At 36.5% G+C, this 17484-nt stretch overlaps 1 protein-coding gene across 2 annotated transcripts in view; it reads left to right on the top strand.

Annotated features, from left to right (window-relative positions):
* The first annotated feature begins 3406 nt into the window (after window positions 1-3406).
* The window catches only part of CASD1 (CAS1 domain containing 1), a 41700-nt gene continuing 27622 nt past the window's right edge, over window positions 3407-17484 (top strand). The window contains exons 1-3 of one of the 2 annotated variants that reach the window (XM_081283092.1): window positions 3407-3910; window positions 10561-10657; window positions 11400-11520. In XM_081283092.1, coding sequence (XP_081139218.1) covers window positions 3427-3910; window positions 10561-10657; window positions 11400-11520 — 702 coding nt within the window. In that variant the 5' untranslated portion in view covers window positions 3407-3426. The remainder of the gene's footprint in view (window positions 3911-10560; window positions 10658-11399; window positions 11521-17484) is intronic. The other variant, XM_081283091.1, reaches the window with a different exon arrangement.

Below are 17484 nucleotides of genomic sequence, written 5' to 3'. Positions count from 1 at the left end.
ACTATTTAGAATTCTTCATACTTTGTTTTGACTATCCAATGCCTTGTATGGTGAACACTCTTTCTCTGAGAACTTTAGACAAGGCAGAGGAAGAAGAGGATGAGTCAAAGATGAGTAGGTATGATTTGAAGGGTAGTGGTTCTGGTGAACTAAATAGTAAACCTGACATGAAGAATGGATTTGGAAGGAAAATAAAACTTGTTTCTGATACTTTGAGTCTGAGATGCTAAGAGGTGTCAAGGACGCTGTAGCTGATGTATGTGAAAAAAGCCCAGAGTACCAGAGAGGAGTCTTAGCAATATGCTTGAATCAGATGTGATATGTGAAGCCAACTTGTAATTAGGTTCCCTAACAACAGGGACAAGGGAACAAGTGAAACCTGAAAAGTTTTTTCATATAAGAGGTTTGAAAAAGCAAGAGGAATCTTCCTGGAAATGCATAGGAAGGGTAAGAGGAGAACGAGAGGGATACAGGATCATGAGAATCAGAAGATTTAAGAAAACATATTTTAACAATGTTATCAAAGAAAAAGACATTGGATTTGGTAATTTAGGATGTGGCTGACATTTTCAGTTGTTTAAAGCAGCAATAAACAGATAAAAGCTGGGGGCAGTGACCACAGAGTGTTCCTTCTAGAAATTTGATGGTTAAGGGAGATAAGAGATTGTGCAATATATCGAGAAAGGTGATTTATAAGTAGGAAGCATTTGGCAAACACTGAAAAGGGATAAACTGGAGACAGAAATAAAGAGGGAAAATATATGAGACCAGGTTCTCAACTGAGATTCATACAATCATGGGCAGAAATGAAAGTGACAGTTTGGGGAAAGGTGAAGAGATTTTTTTTCATTGAGTCAGAGGGAAAGGAAAAAGTATGGTAGTTTGTTTTAAAGTTCCTATCACAGGGATCTCCTTTCCCATCTACCCCCACCCCCACCCCACACTCTCGTCTTCTTTCAGACTATTAAGAGGTGAACTAACCTGCTAAGCAGCAGTGAACATTCTAGATAACTTAGGGTTAGCCAAATAAGTACGGAGCCACTAAATAGTTTTCATCAGGAAATGACATATCAGATTTGAGTTTAAGAAAGTTTCCTCTTACCAGAGGGATAGCAGAATGAGAACAGCATTGGATTTTTGAGCCAGACCTGAGGAAGATGAGTTAAACAAAGGCAAACAAGAAAGTATGGTACAATTTGGTGGATGGTGAAAAGGGAAAGTCATATAGATTGAAAGTAGATGAAAGAGGAAGGACGGTGATGAGTTTGTATCGGGAATGAGAAGTATTAAATTCCTGAGGGATAGAGAGACCCAGCAGAAGACAGATCATTCTACAATATGGAGATAAATAAAGATGGACTGAAAAATTGAATGTGTGTGCATGTGTACCTGTGTGTATGGAAAGTAATTGATCCTATGGGCATGATGGGGATACACAAAATGATAGATAAGAAATTCAAAGATTGCTTAGGAATAGCCGGACATGGGCTAACAGATTCCTGGTTAATACCATTATTTAAAGGAGAGACCAAGAAAGGGTCTAGAAAGAAAGAAGGATAAATTGATGGATGAATACCAAATAAAGTAGAATGGAGCAATGTCAGATCCTATAAAATGATTCAGGAAGATAAGGAATATAAGTGTTCTTTGCAATTATCAGAGATCTTTCCACACAATCTTGGTGAAGAAAACTGAAGTGTGCCAAGGAGTAAGTAAAAGCTGCAAGTCAACACTACTCTTTCAAGGTGATTGTCAGAGGAGAAAAGAGATGGAGAGGTAAACACACATGAACATAGACCCATGGATGTTTTTCATTAAAAAGAGAAACTTATCAGTGGAAGGCAAATAGCCAGGAGAGAGGGAGAGTTTAAAGAGGGCACACAGAAAGGGTGATTTACATGAGGATAACTGATGGAGGCACCAACATCCCCAAGAAAGGAGGGCAGGAAGAAATTCAGAGCAGAAGTAGAGGGATTAGCTTTAAACTAGAGGAAAAGGAATAAAAGAGGTTCACAAGCTATTTACAATATTTCAGAAAGCCTTCTGGAAATCGCAATTAAATAAAATGTCAAGTTTCTTTACTTTTGGCAGGCATTAAATCAACCCTGTGGGCTAACGCTGGTTATTGAAGTCTGATCAGAAATTCTAATTTGCTGTTGATGACATCATAGAAATGTCTACGATGTGATTGGCAGACCATATATTGTTAGCAGAGTTATTTATCTGGTTTTTACAATATCTGATTTAATTCTGCCAGCAAGTGATCAACCTCAGATCAGAAGAATGACAGCCAAAATTAAGCGACCATTTTCAGGGAACAGTGCCTAAGTGTTTGTACACTTATTTAACTTTATTGCTTATTAGCATTACTTTCATGACAGTGATGTATGTGATTTCATTTAAGTGACAAAATCTTTCAAGATATGAGGCCCATGGCTGAAAATATAATAAAAAGAGTCCTTGGATGAAGAGAATGGGAATGACTAGACAAGATCTCTACAATCCCTTCATATCTAACATTCTATAATTTTGCAAGGGGCCTATAAGCACAAGTTCAGGAATGGCTGGCTAAATGGGAAAGTTATAAAGAAAGCTCAGCTCAACAACACCTCCAACTAACCAGTGACTCATTCTAAGCAAGGCAAGAACCACAAGCAATGTAAATAATCATTCCCAAATGAAAGGCATCATTAAAAAAGACCAAGTATATATGTACACACACACACACACACACACACACACTTGTTCGTGATAACAAATGATTTACAAAGGAAAAGGTGGGATCGTTTATTAATAATGGCCTGCTCCGCCCAACCTTAGGAGCAGGGATGGTTGTCATATGCACATTTTGTTTTTCCTTTTCACATCCTAGTCAACCTTTGTGTAAATACAGGTAAGAATCCAGCTCTTTTCTTACACTTTAGGCTCCTTCTGTACCTTCCACTCTGTACTTTGGTGCATTCTAGGTCCACTGGAACTGGACAATCAGGACGTTAAAAAAAAAAGTAAAAGTTTCAAGAGATAGGGCCAAGTCAGTATTAAGACCGATCTGACCCCGTGGATTGGGTGCTAGGACTACCAGCAACCCCAATACCTGGCCAGCACCTGGGAGCAGCCAGACTGGCCAGACAGGTTGGGGAGAAGCTCACGCTAGCCCCCACGACACTGGGCGGGTTCGGATAGTAGAAAGTTCAGAAAAGGGTGTGATAGGGAAGGAGGGAGTGGAACGACGTGTACTTTTCTCCCGGAACTATAGTTGTATTGCCCCAACCTGGCTCAGGTAGCGGCCGACAACCAGCAGACTGCCCAGGGGCTCCCATCCAGGCCAGGCTGGAACCCCTGGTCCCCTCGCCCAGCAGCCCCATGTCTCTGCAGCCGCCGCCGCCGCCCGCCGCCGCCCGTGACCCTGTGACCCCGGGGGGCCGGATGGGGCCAGTGACCCCGGAGCACCGGGCATCCGGACCCCCCTCGCAGGCGCAGCCGCTATTAAGGCAGGAGGCTAAAGAGGAGGAGGAGGAAGGGGAGGAGACAGGCGTCCAGGGCGCCTGGGGAACCGGCACGGCGGAGCAGCGGCGGCGGGGCTGGGGGGAGGCCGCCGAGGCGGCCGCGGCCGAGGAGGGGCAGGCCGAGGCCGAGGGTGCCGCGGCCTCGGGGTCAGGCTCCCAGGCAGGAGGCGCGGGTGGCGGCCGCGGGGGCTGGCGGCGGCAGCCCCAGTGCTGCCCCTGTGCGGCGCCCCTTCCCCGCTCCGCCGCGCACTGTTGTCATGGAGGAACCAAGATGGCGGCTCTGGCCTACAACCTGGGCAAGCGGGAGATCAACCACTACTTCAGCGTGAGGAGCGCCAAGGTGCTGGCGCTGGTGGCTGTGCTGCTGCTCGCGGCATGCCACCTCGCCTCCCGCCGCTACCGAGGTGAGCGGGCCCTCCCCCCGGCCCGGGCCGGCGGGGGGAGGCGGCGACGCGGCTGCGGAGGCCGCCCCCTCGCCCAACACACGCCCACGCTCACGCGGCCTCCCTCCGGCCCGGCCCGCGGGGGGAGGCGGTACCCCCACGAGTCCCAGGTGTCCCCAGTGGCGGGCCGACGCCCCAGGACAACTGCGCGTCCCCTCTGCGGGCCTTCAGGTTGAGGGCACCTGACTCTGGGCCCCCCAGCTACCCGCGCAGAGGTCAGGGGCTCTCGCCCACGCCTGGCCTGAATGGCCTCAGGGTCCGGCTCCCCCGCGAGCCAGGCTCAGGGATGGCGCCAGGCCAGGCTTTCGGGCAGGAGGTCGGATAAGAAGCCCTGGAGACTGCCTAGTCGCGAGAAGGCCAAGGCCACCCTACAAGGGCACCTCCTTTTGGAGCCGGGTAGCAGATCTGCATCTTAGGGGTCAGGCGCTGCGGCCTTTGTTTAATCTGGCCTCTGCCTTGAAATAGCCAGGCCCAACTGTTGGACAGCGACAAGGGCTGCCCCTTTTCCCTTGCCAAAGGGCCACCCCTGGCTAAAGATGCCTGTGGTCCAAATGGAGGAGGTGCCACCCAGTCTTATGATTCACACATGTTTAAAAGGTTTGGGTTGCAGATTTTTGTGGGACAGAGTTTTGAGAAGAAATTATGAGTTGACAGTAGTAGGGGTGGGTAGTGTAAGCAGTTGGAAAGCAGACTTTCCGTATGGATTTTGAAATTGGTGTAAAAGCAGAAAGGAAATATGACCTCCTTATTTCAGAATGAATTATCTTTCAGTAATCAAGGATATTTACTTGTCCTTGCTGATTGATTTTTTTTTTCCCTCTGTAAAAATGCCACCAGGAGAGAGGCTGACAGGTGGAGGAAAATTAATAATGATAGGATCTTTTATTTTTGGCTCTTAGTACTATCAAAGCCATTATCTGGACAGTTCTTGGTGACTGTGAGATTAATTAGTCAAGATTTAATGTGTAATGGACAGGTGCATATTAACAGTGTGCCCATTTAACTTCACACCCACTTTGGCAAAATATGCAGTAAACGTGTCCTAGAATCTGAGCTGTCTAATCCCAAGAGACCTTTCAGAGCTTGGGCATTTTGATAAATTTTGCTGCTTTTGTTGTTATCTCCAACTTTTGAATATTAAAAAGTTTATACTTTAGTACCATATGGATGGACAGTTCATGATATAAATATACTAAGTTGAGTTAAAAAGATAGATTCTTTCTATCCTTTTGGCCTCTCTCCTCCAGCTCCCTACAGATTGATGGCCATATAACCTGGCAGGCCATGGTGACAGAAACCCAACACTTTCTTAGGCAAATATAGCTAGCAGTGTTAATGCACTGATTTGTGACAATTTGGAGAGAGTGTTTCTGTTATCTACTGTTAATCATTTTATGCTAGTTTGGTATGAGATGGCAATAATCTAAGGTAATTTTGTGTATGTGCTGTTAGAGATATATAATGCTATTGTCCTAAAGGTAAACATCTAATCCTCCCCTTTTGACTGTGCTTTTTATCTTTTCAATAAGCTTGAAATACTAATTTTTATATTTAGATTATGGATCTCATCAAGAACTGTCATCAGCAGGGAGAATAGAATGTCAGATGGGACCTTATGAGTCAGTGTAGCAATCTGGGGTTGTTTGTAAAGCCTCCTCCAGAAGCGAGTCATCAGTTTCCAGTAGGTACTTCAGCGCCTTGAGTGTGAAGCAGTACACCTGGTGTGTGTACTTGCCCAGACTGAATGTCAAGAACTTGAGCCAGAGACTTGTTTGGGAAAAATAAACATCTTAGCAGGAACATTTTAGCCATCCTTATGCAGTGTCAAACTATGCCAGATATGATGCCCTTTGCATAAAGAAACATACTCTTGAATCACATTGTAAATCTTTAGAATAAGAAAGGACTTTGTATAGGAGGAGGGGGCAAGCAGGTAAAGCTGTGTGTTAGGAACTTGGGTGTGGGGATAGGAGTGTGCTCTGGCAAGGTGGAGTAAGGACAGTTTGAATCCATATTTCATATTTCTTGGTTTACAAGCTAAAGGAAGTAAGAGCTACACACTACGGAAAATAAAACTTGGCAAACGCTGTGTACTAACACTGAGCACTTATTAAATGCCAGGCACTGTTTCCTCAAGTTTTACATGTTTTAACTGATTTTGTCTGTACAACCATTCTATGAGTATAGTTCATCCCCTTTCCTTTAAAATCTCTGTAACCAGGATGAGTCTTTTTAAGACTTTACATGTCAAATATTAATTGGGAACATTTTTTTCTATGACAAAGTGTGATATCACTTATAATCTTACAATCAGTGGTCTTAGATTAGGTGAATTCAGTACTAAAGATGAAGCTGGAGACTGGGTGAATTTTCTAGGAAGGATACACAACTAGTGTATGCGTAACGTATACAGTGACTCAGTGACTGAGCTAGAATTTGGGGTCCTGTTAGACTGCTTCATGCCATTATTTTATAGTATGCCTTCTCAGAGCTTCTTAGACATGGAGAAATATAGAAGATGAAGTGAGAAAGCATTTTCTAGGGGGTTAAATAATGTGGAAATACTAATTCAGTGTAAAAGTACAAACCAAGAGTTCCCCCCCCCCTTTTTTTTTCAGTCAAGAGGTAATTTTCTAAAAGTTGTATGTGTAATATTTAAAAATATGACTCAGGCCTACTTTTGCTACCTGTGGTTTTCCCTTATTCTTCCTAACCTCCAAGCTTACAGTCTAAGCATGCTTTTCTCTTCTAGACTTCTCACAGATGCAGTGACCTCTCTTCCCTTGAAAGAAAGTATAGGTTTTTCCTTGAAGGGCTGGTTAAAATGTCACCACAACAGAAGTAGGGATTAGAAATTCAGTTCTGCCACAACAACTTTCAGCTATTTATCATGATGTATTGTAATAATTGGTATCTGCCTCTTCCACACAAACTGTGAGCTTCCAAGGGTATCTTCATCTTTAAATCATCAGAGCCTAACACACAGTAGGAACTCCATAAATAATTATTGGATAAATAATTTTCAAAGTCTTTATTTCCTTCCATTTTTCTTCTTGCATTTGGTTCGTTTGTAGCTTTTATTGAAATTCATGTTCTAATCTCAATTTTAGAAAGTAGAGACTTTTTCATTATTAATAACACTTCCATATATAATACTAGAATGATGTTTAAAAAATTAAGCATATTTTTTCTCAATTTTATTCAATCGCTTACATTGTTCAATCACAAAGTATCTAATAATAGTGTGATTACAGATTAAAAACATAATTTCTGTGACAAGAGGCCAGTAACTGTGACCTTAAGGATAATTCCAATCTGGATAAATTTTAATTTCCTACATTGATGAATTAACTTACTTCAAATGCCTTAATTTTGTTGAAATTGAATTCTTTTCTGTCACTAAGTATATTAAATGCCAATGTTAAGTATTATTGCATGTTTTAGAGAAGAGGACATTGAAGCTTTAGGAATTAAAAGCAAGAAAGCAACTCTAGTCTTTTATTTCTTTGCTAGAAAGATGCTGATCTATATGACATTACTTGTAATGAATCACTTAAGAGTGTTTCTAAAGAAAAAGTTAAATGTTTTTCAACCCAGAATAAAATATAACTTGCTGAATTTTAGGCAAACAAAAATATTTTACAGATCATATTGTAAACTTTATGGTGTGGAATTGTCATGGTTGGTATAGGAAATACAGCTTTAGTAAGATGATTCAGTATAAATAGGCACTGAAGTCCAGAGGTAGTCTTTTCAAAAAAAGTGTGAATTGTGAATCATTTAGAAACTTGGATGTTTTCTCTAGTTGTTACATTTTGGTTTTCAGTTTGTTATTGTGTTAGCTTGCTTGCTTGCTTAGTTTGTTTGCTCTTAAATATCTATTACAGAAAAATCCTGTATAAAAATCTGAAGCTGTGGATTGGTAAACTAGAATGCTTATCCTTAAGAAAATAGAATAAAGAGGAAGATAGCCACTCATCTTAGTATTGGAAATAGCTGAAATAGATAACTCTGTCCCTTTAGTTCCTTTTTTTATTGTGTTCTTGGCTTGATTTATGTGAGCACTTGGCAACTTTCATTTCTTGGTGGTTGTACGAAAGGAACTATCAGAGTTATGCTAGACAATTGAAAACAGTGACTGGAGTTTTTGTTTTGCTTTGTGCCAGCAGATATTTACATATATGTATGCAATAAAATGTGGCTACATTATTTTGGCATCTAGATTTATATTTAATCTGAAAAATATTTCCTAATCAAAAAGAATTTGTTTTAGAGTAAAGAATTTTACAGGGTTTTCTAGATCAGGTTTATTTTTAATCAGGTTATAATAGTACTTATTACTACTATTATCTTTATTTTGATGACAAATGTAAAAAAGCCATTCTGACCTTATTGCTTTTTTTACTTTTCTTTTTGACTTTTTACTTCTTTTACTTTTCTAACAATTCTTTGTATTAGATTATCACTGTTAAAGTAATTGGTGTCATCTCTGTCTTCTGATAGATACTATTAATTTCAGATGAAAGGCTTGTAAAAATCTCAGCAATATGACACATATTAAGAAGAATGATGATTAACTAGCATTTACTAGTAAATTAAGATTTTCTGCCAGACACAGTGGCACATGCCTGCAATCCCAGCTGTTTGGGAGGTTGAGATAGGAGGATCATGAGTTCAAAGCTAGCCTAAGCAAAAGTGAGGCACTTAAGCAACTCAGTGAGACCCTGTCTCTAATAAAATACAAAATTGGGCTGGGAATGTGGCTCAGTGGTTGAGTGCCCCTGAGTTCAATCCCTGGTACCACCCCCCGCCAAAAAAAAGATTTTCTTTCCTTGAAGGATCAGTGGTTTCTAAAACACCACTGTCTGTAGTGCCTTTGGTTAGTGACCTCTTAAAACCTGTTTTGGTACAAGGTTTTTCTAATATGGATTCATCAGATTAGAGTTGTTGTTTTCTTCTAGATGAACTTTTGAAAAACCAGTAGTACTGATAAAGAACTTTGCATTTTCAACACATTTTCTTGTGGTTATTTTAATATGTTGGTATAGAACTTCCATCTCCACAAAATCATATTGATAACCCATGAATGCATAACAGCATAATCCCAGACACTTAGCATTGTTCAATTTCTATATAGGATTTTATTAAGAAACAAAAATCAAATGACAAAGAAAAGGAAGGAAAATGCCATGAATTATTGCCTAGTTTTTGCAATTCATACTTATTTTAAAAATAGATGTGCTATTACCTTGGTTTAATAAATGTGTCTAAAGAGGTAGAAAAGCTATAATTACTGAATTATCATCCTGATTTTAAACATTTACTAGACTTAAATGGAATTCTACTATGTGGCCATTATAAAAGAATGATGCAGGAATGCTGTTTTTAGGAAAATAACTTAATTGTGTGTTCCTACAGTCCTTTCTTTACTCATCCCTGGTTATTTATTTAGCCTAATTTTTGTTTTAGAACTAGAATTAGTTTTTAATAATTGGAAAGAATTAAGATCTAATTATTTATACTTTAGAGATGTCTTATTAAAAATCTTTGAAATAAAAAAGAACCTGTTCAGACTAGTTATATAACTACAAAAACTTAATCATCAAGTATCCTCTTTATACAGTTTTCCACCAACAACACAATGTAGTATTCACTTTTCCTAGCTGTTTTTTTTTTTTTAAATTTAGGACACTGAAGCAACAATATCTTCAGTATTTTTGTATACCTGTCTTGCATTTATATTACCTTTTCTTTGTATTTTGGCCAAATAAATGAATAACAGGATTGAGAAACGAGATGTATTGTTGTTCTGCTTTAAATCTTTGAGTCTTCCCTATCTCCACCCTGAATGGGTCAATACTATTTTATTCTGTATGTTCCTTTTAGCAGATTCTTTAGCCTGACCTGAAGTAATCATAAGACAAATTTAGCTTGCTTTTGACTATTAATAAGGAACTAAAGATTACATGTAGTATACATTTAATTGTGACCTCACAGTTAATCTAAACATCTCATTTTTCCTTCATTCATTTGACATATCTGAGTCTTAGTGCCTCCATATCCACTTTTCACTTCTTTGGTCATGTGGATTTGGCTAATATATGGTTAAATAGCCAAAGGATGTAGAATGACTCTATCCCAGTTCATACAGGGCAGAAGGGTTTCCTAGCTATGGACTCTGTTTAAAACCAGGTTTCCAGATATGCTAATACACATTATGCATTATCATAGTTGAATAGGAAGTCATTTTTGAAGTCTTCTCTTTTATCCCTTCAACTTTTCTCTCTCAAGTATAAGTTTGAATTTGGGATGATGTTTCTGGAAAGAAAACTTGAAGTAGAAGGAAGGCTCCGCCAGAGCAGTGATCACAGCATTTAGAAGTTAGGAGTCTCTTACAGGGTAAAGTGTAAACCATAGTGGCTCTTATCCTCTTGAATATTAATGTATTAATATTTGCCATGTTTTTCGTGAATGGTTTATATGTACCTGGAAAGTACAGATAAGCATAGAAAACTGTGTACTATCTGATCTCAAAGAGCTTAAATGATATCAAGAAAGCCATATATAAAAAATTAACTGATGTTTATAACACTCACATTTTACTGTTATAGGCAATGATTCATGTGAATACCTTCTCTCAAGTGGCAGATTTCTTGGAGAAAAAGTTTGGCAACCACACAGTTGTATGATGCATAAATATAAAATCAGGTAAATTTTTTTTTTATTTTGTTGGTTTTCTTTCCTTAGCATGAGTGTGTGTGTGTGTGTGTGTGTGTGTGTGTGTGTGTGTGTTTTGTTGGTCCCTGATTGAAGTCAGGGCCTCATGCATGCTAGGCGAGCATTTTACCACTGAACTGTATCCCCAGCCCTTTTTTGATTTCCTTTTGAGATAGGTTTCACTAAGTTGCCAGGGCTGGCTTCAAATTGCAATTCTCCTCTCTTAGCCTCCATAGTGGCTGTATTTATAGACTTACATCACTGCCTCTTTGCCTAGGTCCTAATATCTAGTGGAGGGATGTTGGTTAAGTAGAGTACTATATTTTTCTTCTATATATGGGACAGATTTCCTGATTGAGGGTAGAACTTAATTCCAGATAAAAGTTTTTGCCCTAAAGCTTTAGTGCAACAGTTTTAGCCAAGCTGCTTTTAGTCAAGTAAGAGGTAACCGTGTTTGAATCTTAATGCTTGAGCAAAGGACCATTGCTGCTCTTCATCTTGGATATCTACCTTATGGAGTTATTCTGAGATAATGGATATAAGGCACATAATACAGTTAGAGTACTTTTTAAATACTTAATGAATTAGTTCATACTAAGTACATGGATTGGTTAAGTTAAACCTGGTCACATAACTTCTAGAGCAACCTGACTGAATGTGAAAACAGTCCTATACAGCTTTTGTCATAAATCATGTGATTTGAAATGCCAATTAATTTTTTTTTTTATTTCAGTGAAGCGAAGAATTGCCTTGTAGATAAACATATTGCATTTATTGGAGATTCCAGAATTCGTCAATTGTTTTATTCTTTTGTAAAAATAATTAACCCTCAGTTCAAAGAAGAAGGAAATAAGGTAAAAGTCTTTTATTCCTTTCTCTCAGGTATCGTTTTAGAAGTTAATCAATTTAATAATTATAGGAGGAATGTGCCTCTCCATATTAACATTAAAAACTCTGCTTTACTTTAATTTTGAGAAAATTGAGGGGAAAAGAGGGATGATTGCTGTAAATGGGGAACATAAGGAAAATAAGTAAGTAGAGTATAGGTATTGGCAAGCTTTTTTTCACTTTAAACATTTAGTTTTCAGGAATAATAAATTCTTACTGTGGAAAATTTTCTAAAAATTCCTTAGAAGACAAAATATCCCTTGTTTTCCTGTTAATATCTCGCCATATTTTTTTTCAGTCTCTCTTTTTAAAATATACTTATAATCTTTCTTTTTTTTTTAGTTTCAATTTTTTTTTAATTAAAAAGGGCATTTCTACTTTGTATAAAAATTTTGCTTTCTAAGTTATTTCCTTAGGATAGAATTTCTCAACGTGAATATTATGTTAAAGAATGTAAATTTAAATATTATTAATTGTATTACTGAAGTATTTCACTTTGTCTTTTAATTAGCATCATGTTGGCACCCAATTTTCTGCAATCTTTGAGGCACTGGATGATCATACTACCCATTAACAGTGTGATAAATTTCTGCTATTTTGATGGAAAATTTCTCATTTCAAAAATATGTTTTTAGCTGGGGATGTAGCTCAGGGGTAAAGCACTTACTAGCATGTGTAAGGACTTGGGTTCAATCCCCAGTCCTGGCAAAGTAAGAATAAAAGTGTGTCTTTCTTTGAAAACTAATAAGAATTAATATCTTTCCACATTTGATTAGTTACTTATTTTTTGGTTGACATATCTCATCATATTCTCCTTTTTATACACTTTTAGGTGATCCAGCTTCTTATCTCTGGCTTTAAATAGCATAATATTAGACATGGGGAATGGCAAAGGGTGAAAAGTAGAATACAAGAAAATCCATAATTGTAAGAGTAATAGCACATGAATTGATGATGAAAATCTGCCTTTGCACATCAATCCACCCTGTGGTAAGGAACTGAAAAATTAAGGGCTTCATAACCAAGTAGCTATTCCATAGTGCTAATGATGGTGGTCCTAAGTTCTTATGAACTTATTCCTCATAAGAATAGTGGAAAAGAATAGAGTTGCTTTTTGTATTTGTTACCTACAAATGTATCTTTATTATTATTTATACACAAAAAAATATACAGGAGAGTTATAGCATTTTAAAGACATGGGAATTATCACAATTTAAAGTAAAAACTGCAGTAAAATTTTAGAAAGTAAATTTCTTTTTTCATAGCCTTTAATAATTCTGGGCTTAGAGTCATGTGACTTTCTAAAAATTACATTAATGGATTTGACAATAGTTGAAAAAGCTGTAATGGCCTAGCCTATAGCCAAAAGTAGATGCAGTATGTTATATTATTTTTAAACCCTAATAATAATACTTAGGTTTTCAGTTTTTTTTATTCTAGGGATGCCCCACTATCCCAAAGTTAACAAACAAGATACATTTTAATCTGTATGTTTCTGAAAAAGAAATTAGTTAAAGACAGTATGTCTCAGTCTTTGAGACAGTTATCATAAAAATATTTCATTCAAAGTGCTAGTAGAGCGTTTGCCAAATTACGGTTCACATATTTTCTTGTCTCTACCCTTCAAGGGCAGAGGTTTTCTATCATTAATTGTTTTTTGAAAAAAATTATTTTTTGTTCCTAGCACAGTATGGTGTATTGTAAAGGTGTATTAATTGTTTTTTAAAGCCTCAGGATGAATATTGTTGAGTGGAATAGAAGTATTACATATTATTTGTTTTAATTTTGTTTCTTTTTTGTATTGGGATAAAATTTTTTTTTTAAAGATTTCATAGCAAATGTTTTTCAAATTATGTTTTACTTAAAAAACTAGTTCTGTGAGAAATTCTGATCAAATGAATTTGGGCAGAGCTGGATCTCATATCTCCCTCTTAGATGGTTTTAATTTAGGTTAGGATATTAAAAACTTGAGAAGTCTTACAGTAAAGAAACCCCTTTAAGGTTGCTTCCAGCCATAGCTCAGACTAGATACTCTTGGGGCCACTTCTACTTGAAACGAATTGGATCCTAAATTTTAAAAAATATTGTAGATGTATTTCTAGACTTTGAGAAAATGGGAAATACTACTCAAAAAGAAACAAAGTATAAGGCAAAACCAGAGATAAGAGCAGTGATGGTAGGCAAGTAGTAAAGGATCAAGTAGCCCTGCAGGTAGATGCCAATAGCTATAATTCCCTTTATATAGAAATCTAAGCTTTGAGCCAGGGTATTTCTCAGTAGCAATATTGGCAGCTAAAGGCCAGTAGAATAATATCTTTAAACTTCTGAAAGAAAATGTGTCAGTCAGCTTTCTGTTACTATAAGAAAGTTTGGAGATTTCAGTCTGTGATCGATTGGCCCCATTTGCTTTGGGCTTGTGGTGAGACAGCACATCATGGTAAAAATGGCTCGTGGAACAAAACTGCTCACCTCATAGCCAAGAAGAGGAGTGGGGTTTTGTGATCCCTTTTAAGGGCATGCCTTCAGAGACTTACAGACTTCTCAGGAGGCTTCACCTCTTAAAGTTTCCAGCACTTTTAGATCCAAGCTATAACATTAAGTTTCAATTAGAATTGTATACCTAGGATAAAAATGTCTTTATTTTTCTTGAAATGTAGGGCATTTTCAGATACCCAAAAACTATGAGGATTTACTCTCAAACAAATTTATATTAAAAGGAGTTTCTGAAGAACAAACATACATAAAAAGGGAAAGGGAAGGGGAAGGGAATTAGCAAGGATGATGGAATGTGATGGTCATCATTATATAAAATACATGTATGAAGATTTGAATTTGGTGCCAACATACCTTATATACAAACGGAGATATGAAAAATTGTGATATATATGTGTATTAAGAATTGTAATGCAAAAAAACAAGATTACATGTATAATGGCATAAATTGGCATGAACATACTTTATATACAGAGATACAAAAAATTCTGCTCTATGTGTAATAAGGATTGTGATGCATTCCACTGTTGTCGTGTATTTAAAAAATAAATTTGAAAAAGGGAAATATTCAGAAAAAAATGATCTAAAAATATAGTAATCAATGATTGTAGAAAATAGTAAACAATATGTATATAAACCTATCTATATAAAATAATGTTGTCTTTTTGCACTTAGTAAAAAGATAACTAAAGAATTGTCCAATTAAATGCTCTATTGTACTCTATACTAATATATTATCTTTCTTTAAAACTTAAGGTAAAGAATACAGTAAAACTTCAAGGGTAAAAACTAAAATAAGAGAATGAGGATGTAAATTCTAAACTAGAAAAGGAAACAAAACAGAACAAAACAAAATTTAATCTAGTGTCAAACATGTATTTATATGTGCATGCAAACACATATATACTCAGGTAAAACATGCATAGATATAAGTACAATCACGTGTATAAATAAAAAGCAGTGTGTGTGTGTGTGTGTGTGTGTGTGTGTATATATAAATAAAATATGTATATGATCAAACTACGTGTAGGGGAATAGAAATCAAAAAGTAAGATGGTAGAAATATAATCCAAATAAATGCAAGGAACTAAACTTTTGAGCTAAATTTTTTGAGCTAGATTTTTGGATGTTTTGAAAAAAATTTGAAAACTTCCTGCTGCTTAAAAACATAAAAGGACACAGAAAGATTTTAATTAAAAATGAATAAAGATTCACCAGATGCTAAAGAAAGTTAAGCCATATCAATGCAAGACAAAATAGATTTTAAGGCAAAAACATTATCAGGAATACAGAAAGTTGGTAATGACTAACAAGGTAAATCATTAAAATTTTAAACTTGTAAACCATCTACTAAATTAGCCTTAAAATTAAAGGAAACATATAATAGACTGTTAACATGTTTGATTTTTACAACTTTATAGCTTAATAAGTCATAATGTAAAATTAAAGAATGTATTTTTCCACAGCACACAAGAAACATTTTGATCACATTTTATACCATTAACCATGTCTCAATAGTATCAGAAAATTGGTATTATTATTTTTTTTTTCAGGTAATGTATTTTATAGTCACACTTAACCTGACAAAAATTCTAGAATCCTACAGCAAGTGTTTTTAACGTGCAACATTGGATATGGTATAATTTACATTAGGAAAAAGACGATGATATTCATTATTACTGTTTCTATTCAATATTGTATTAGAAGAGTTAACTGAAGAAAGATAAAAATTAAGCATTAGAAAGAAAGAAAACTCAAGAGTCCATACGATACAATTATCTACATAGAAAAACCCAAAGAATATATGGAAAATTTACTAGAAGTAATAAAGATTTTAAGGTAGCTGATTACAAGATGAATGTACAAACATTAGTTGTAATGCTTTAATAAAGTTGTTAAAAATTAATTGCATGGGCTGGATATATACTCAGTGGAAGAACACTTGTCTTTCACACACAGGGCTCTGGGTTCAATCCCCAGCACTAGTAAATAAAGTCAACAAGAAAAATTATTGCATATTTATATGCCAACAATATGGAGTTATGGTGTCTACAATATATTTTCATATAGTTCAGGAAAAGAGAATAACTCTTTGCGTATATAGAGAGGGAGAGAGATGGAACTGACATAGGAAATATTAAGCATTGGCAAAGGGTTTTAGGTGTTTATTTAACTGCCTACTTTGCTATAACTTTAAAATTTTTCAAAATTAAAAGTTGGAAAGGCAACAGCACTAAACACTGTATTGTTTAGGGATGCATATATACATGATAAAAGCAATGTAATAAAGTATAACACAAAATTAAAGACAGTGGAGTTCTTTTGACAAAGCCAGGAATTAAGAAAGGGAGTGAACTACACAGGCAGGTCATTGCATTGGTAATGCTCTGTTTTGTATCGTGGATTCATGAGTATTTGCTTTTTACTTTACTTTGCAACTTTAATGTGTGTGAGATATAGATATATATATATATATATATATATATATATATATATCTCAGATATTAAAATAGTAAAGGAAAGGAAGAAAGAGATTGAGTAGAATTAATCAAAGTATGCAAAAGAAGGAAAAACAACACACTTCTCTGAATTTATTTAAAAGATAGGGGATGGGATAGAACAAAGAGTGATATTGTTTGGTTTAGTTTGCCAGATTTATTCCATCAAGGAAATGCTTTTCATATGTCAAATCTTAACCTTTCATTAACTTAATGGTCCCAAGATTTGGGGGGGGAAATGAAGCTTTAAGAGAATCAACAAGAATCTTAGAAGTCAGTTGATAAAAGTAAACTTTATTTCATAGAGAAAATAAATTTAAATATTATTTGATTAAATTAATGAAAACATTTCAGCCTTATTTTTAGAAACAGAATGGCTTCTTATTGACCACCCCTGCTTCCACCCTCCCAGGATGTCTAACTCTGAAAGGATTTCCATTCTTTGTATAGACTGCCTGATAACAAGAAGTTGTAGTCTCCAAATTTTAATTTTTTTATACAAGTGGATGTTTATCTCCTGTTTTCAAAGTAAAACCTGTCATAACTTAGAGTCATGTACATCTATTCCTATTCAATCAGGGCCCATTACTAATATGTCATTGAGAATGGACTGAAATGTTGCTTTAGCCACAAACTACAATCTGAACAAAATGCAAGATGATTCCTCACCTAGTGCTACATGTTCTTTATAGGTTGAAAAGAGGCTTTGTTCCACACAATCATTCAGGAATTTCTGCTATTGGAATTTCTAATACCTGGTATTCTCTGGAGCATTCAGCCTCCTCAGTCTCTGAAGTCAGGTGAGCTAGTTCCAAAGTACACTAGAAAATGGTAAAAAATTCCAATAGCAGCAATCCCTGAATGACTTGTGTGGAACAAAGCCTTTTGCCAGCCCATCTAAAATACATGGCACTAAATGAGGAATTACCTTCTGTGTTG

Source organism: Spermophilus citellus, assembly GCF_964194105.1.
Source record: "Spermophilus citellus genome assembly, chromosome: 3".
Lineage (NCBI taxonomy): Eukaryota > Metazoa > Chordata > Mammalia > Rodentia > Sciuridae > Spermophilus > Spermophilus citellus.
Note: the sequence above shows the minus strand (reverse complement) of the source record. Positions and strands in the feature narration are given on the sequence as shown.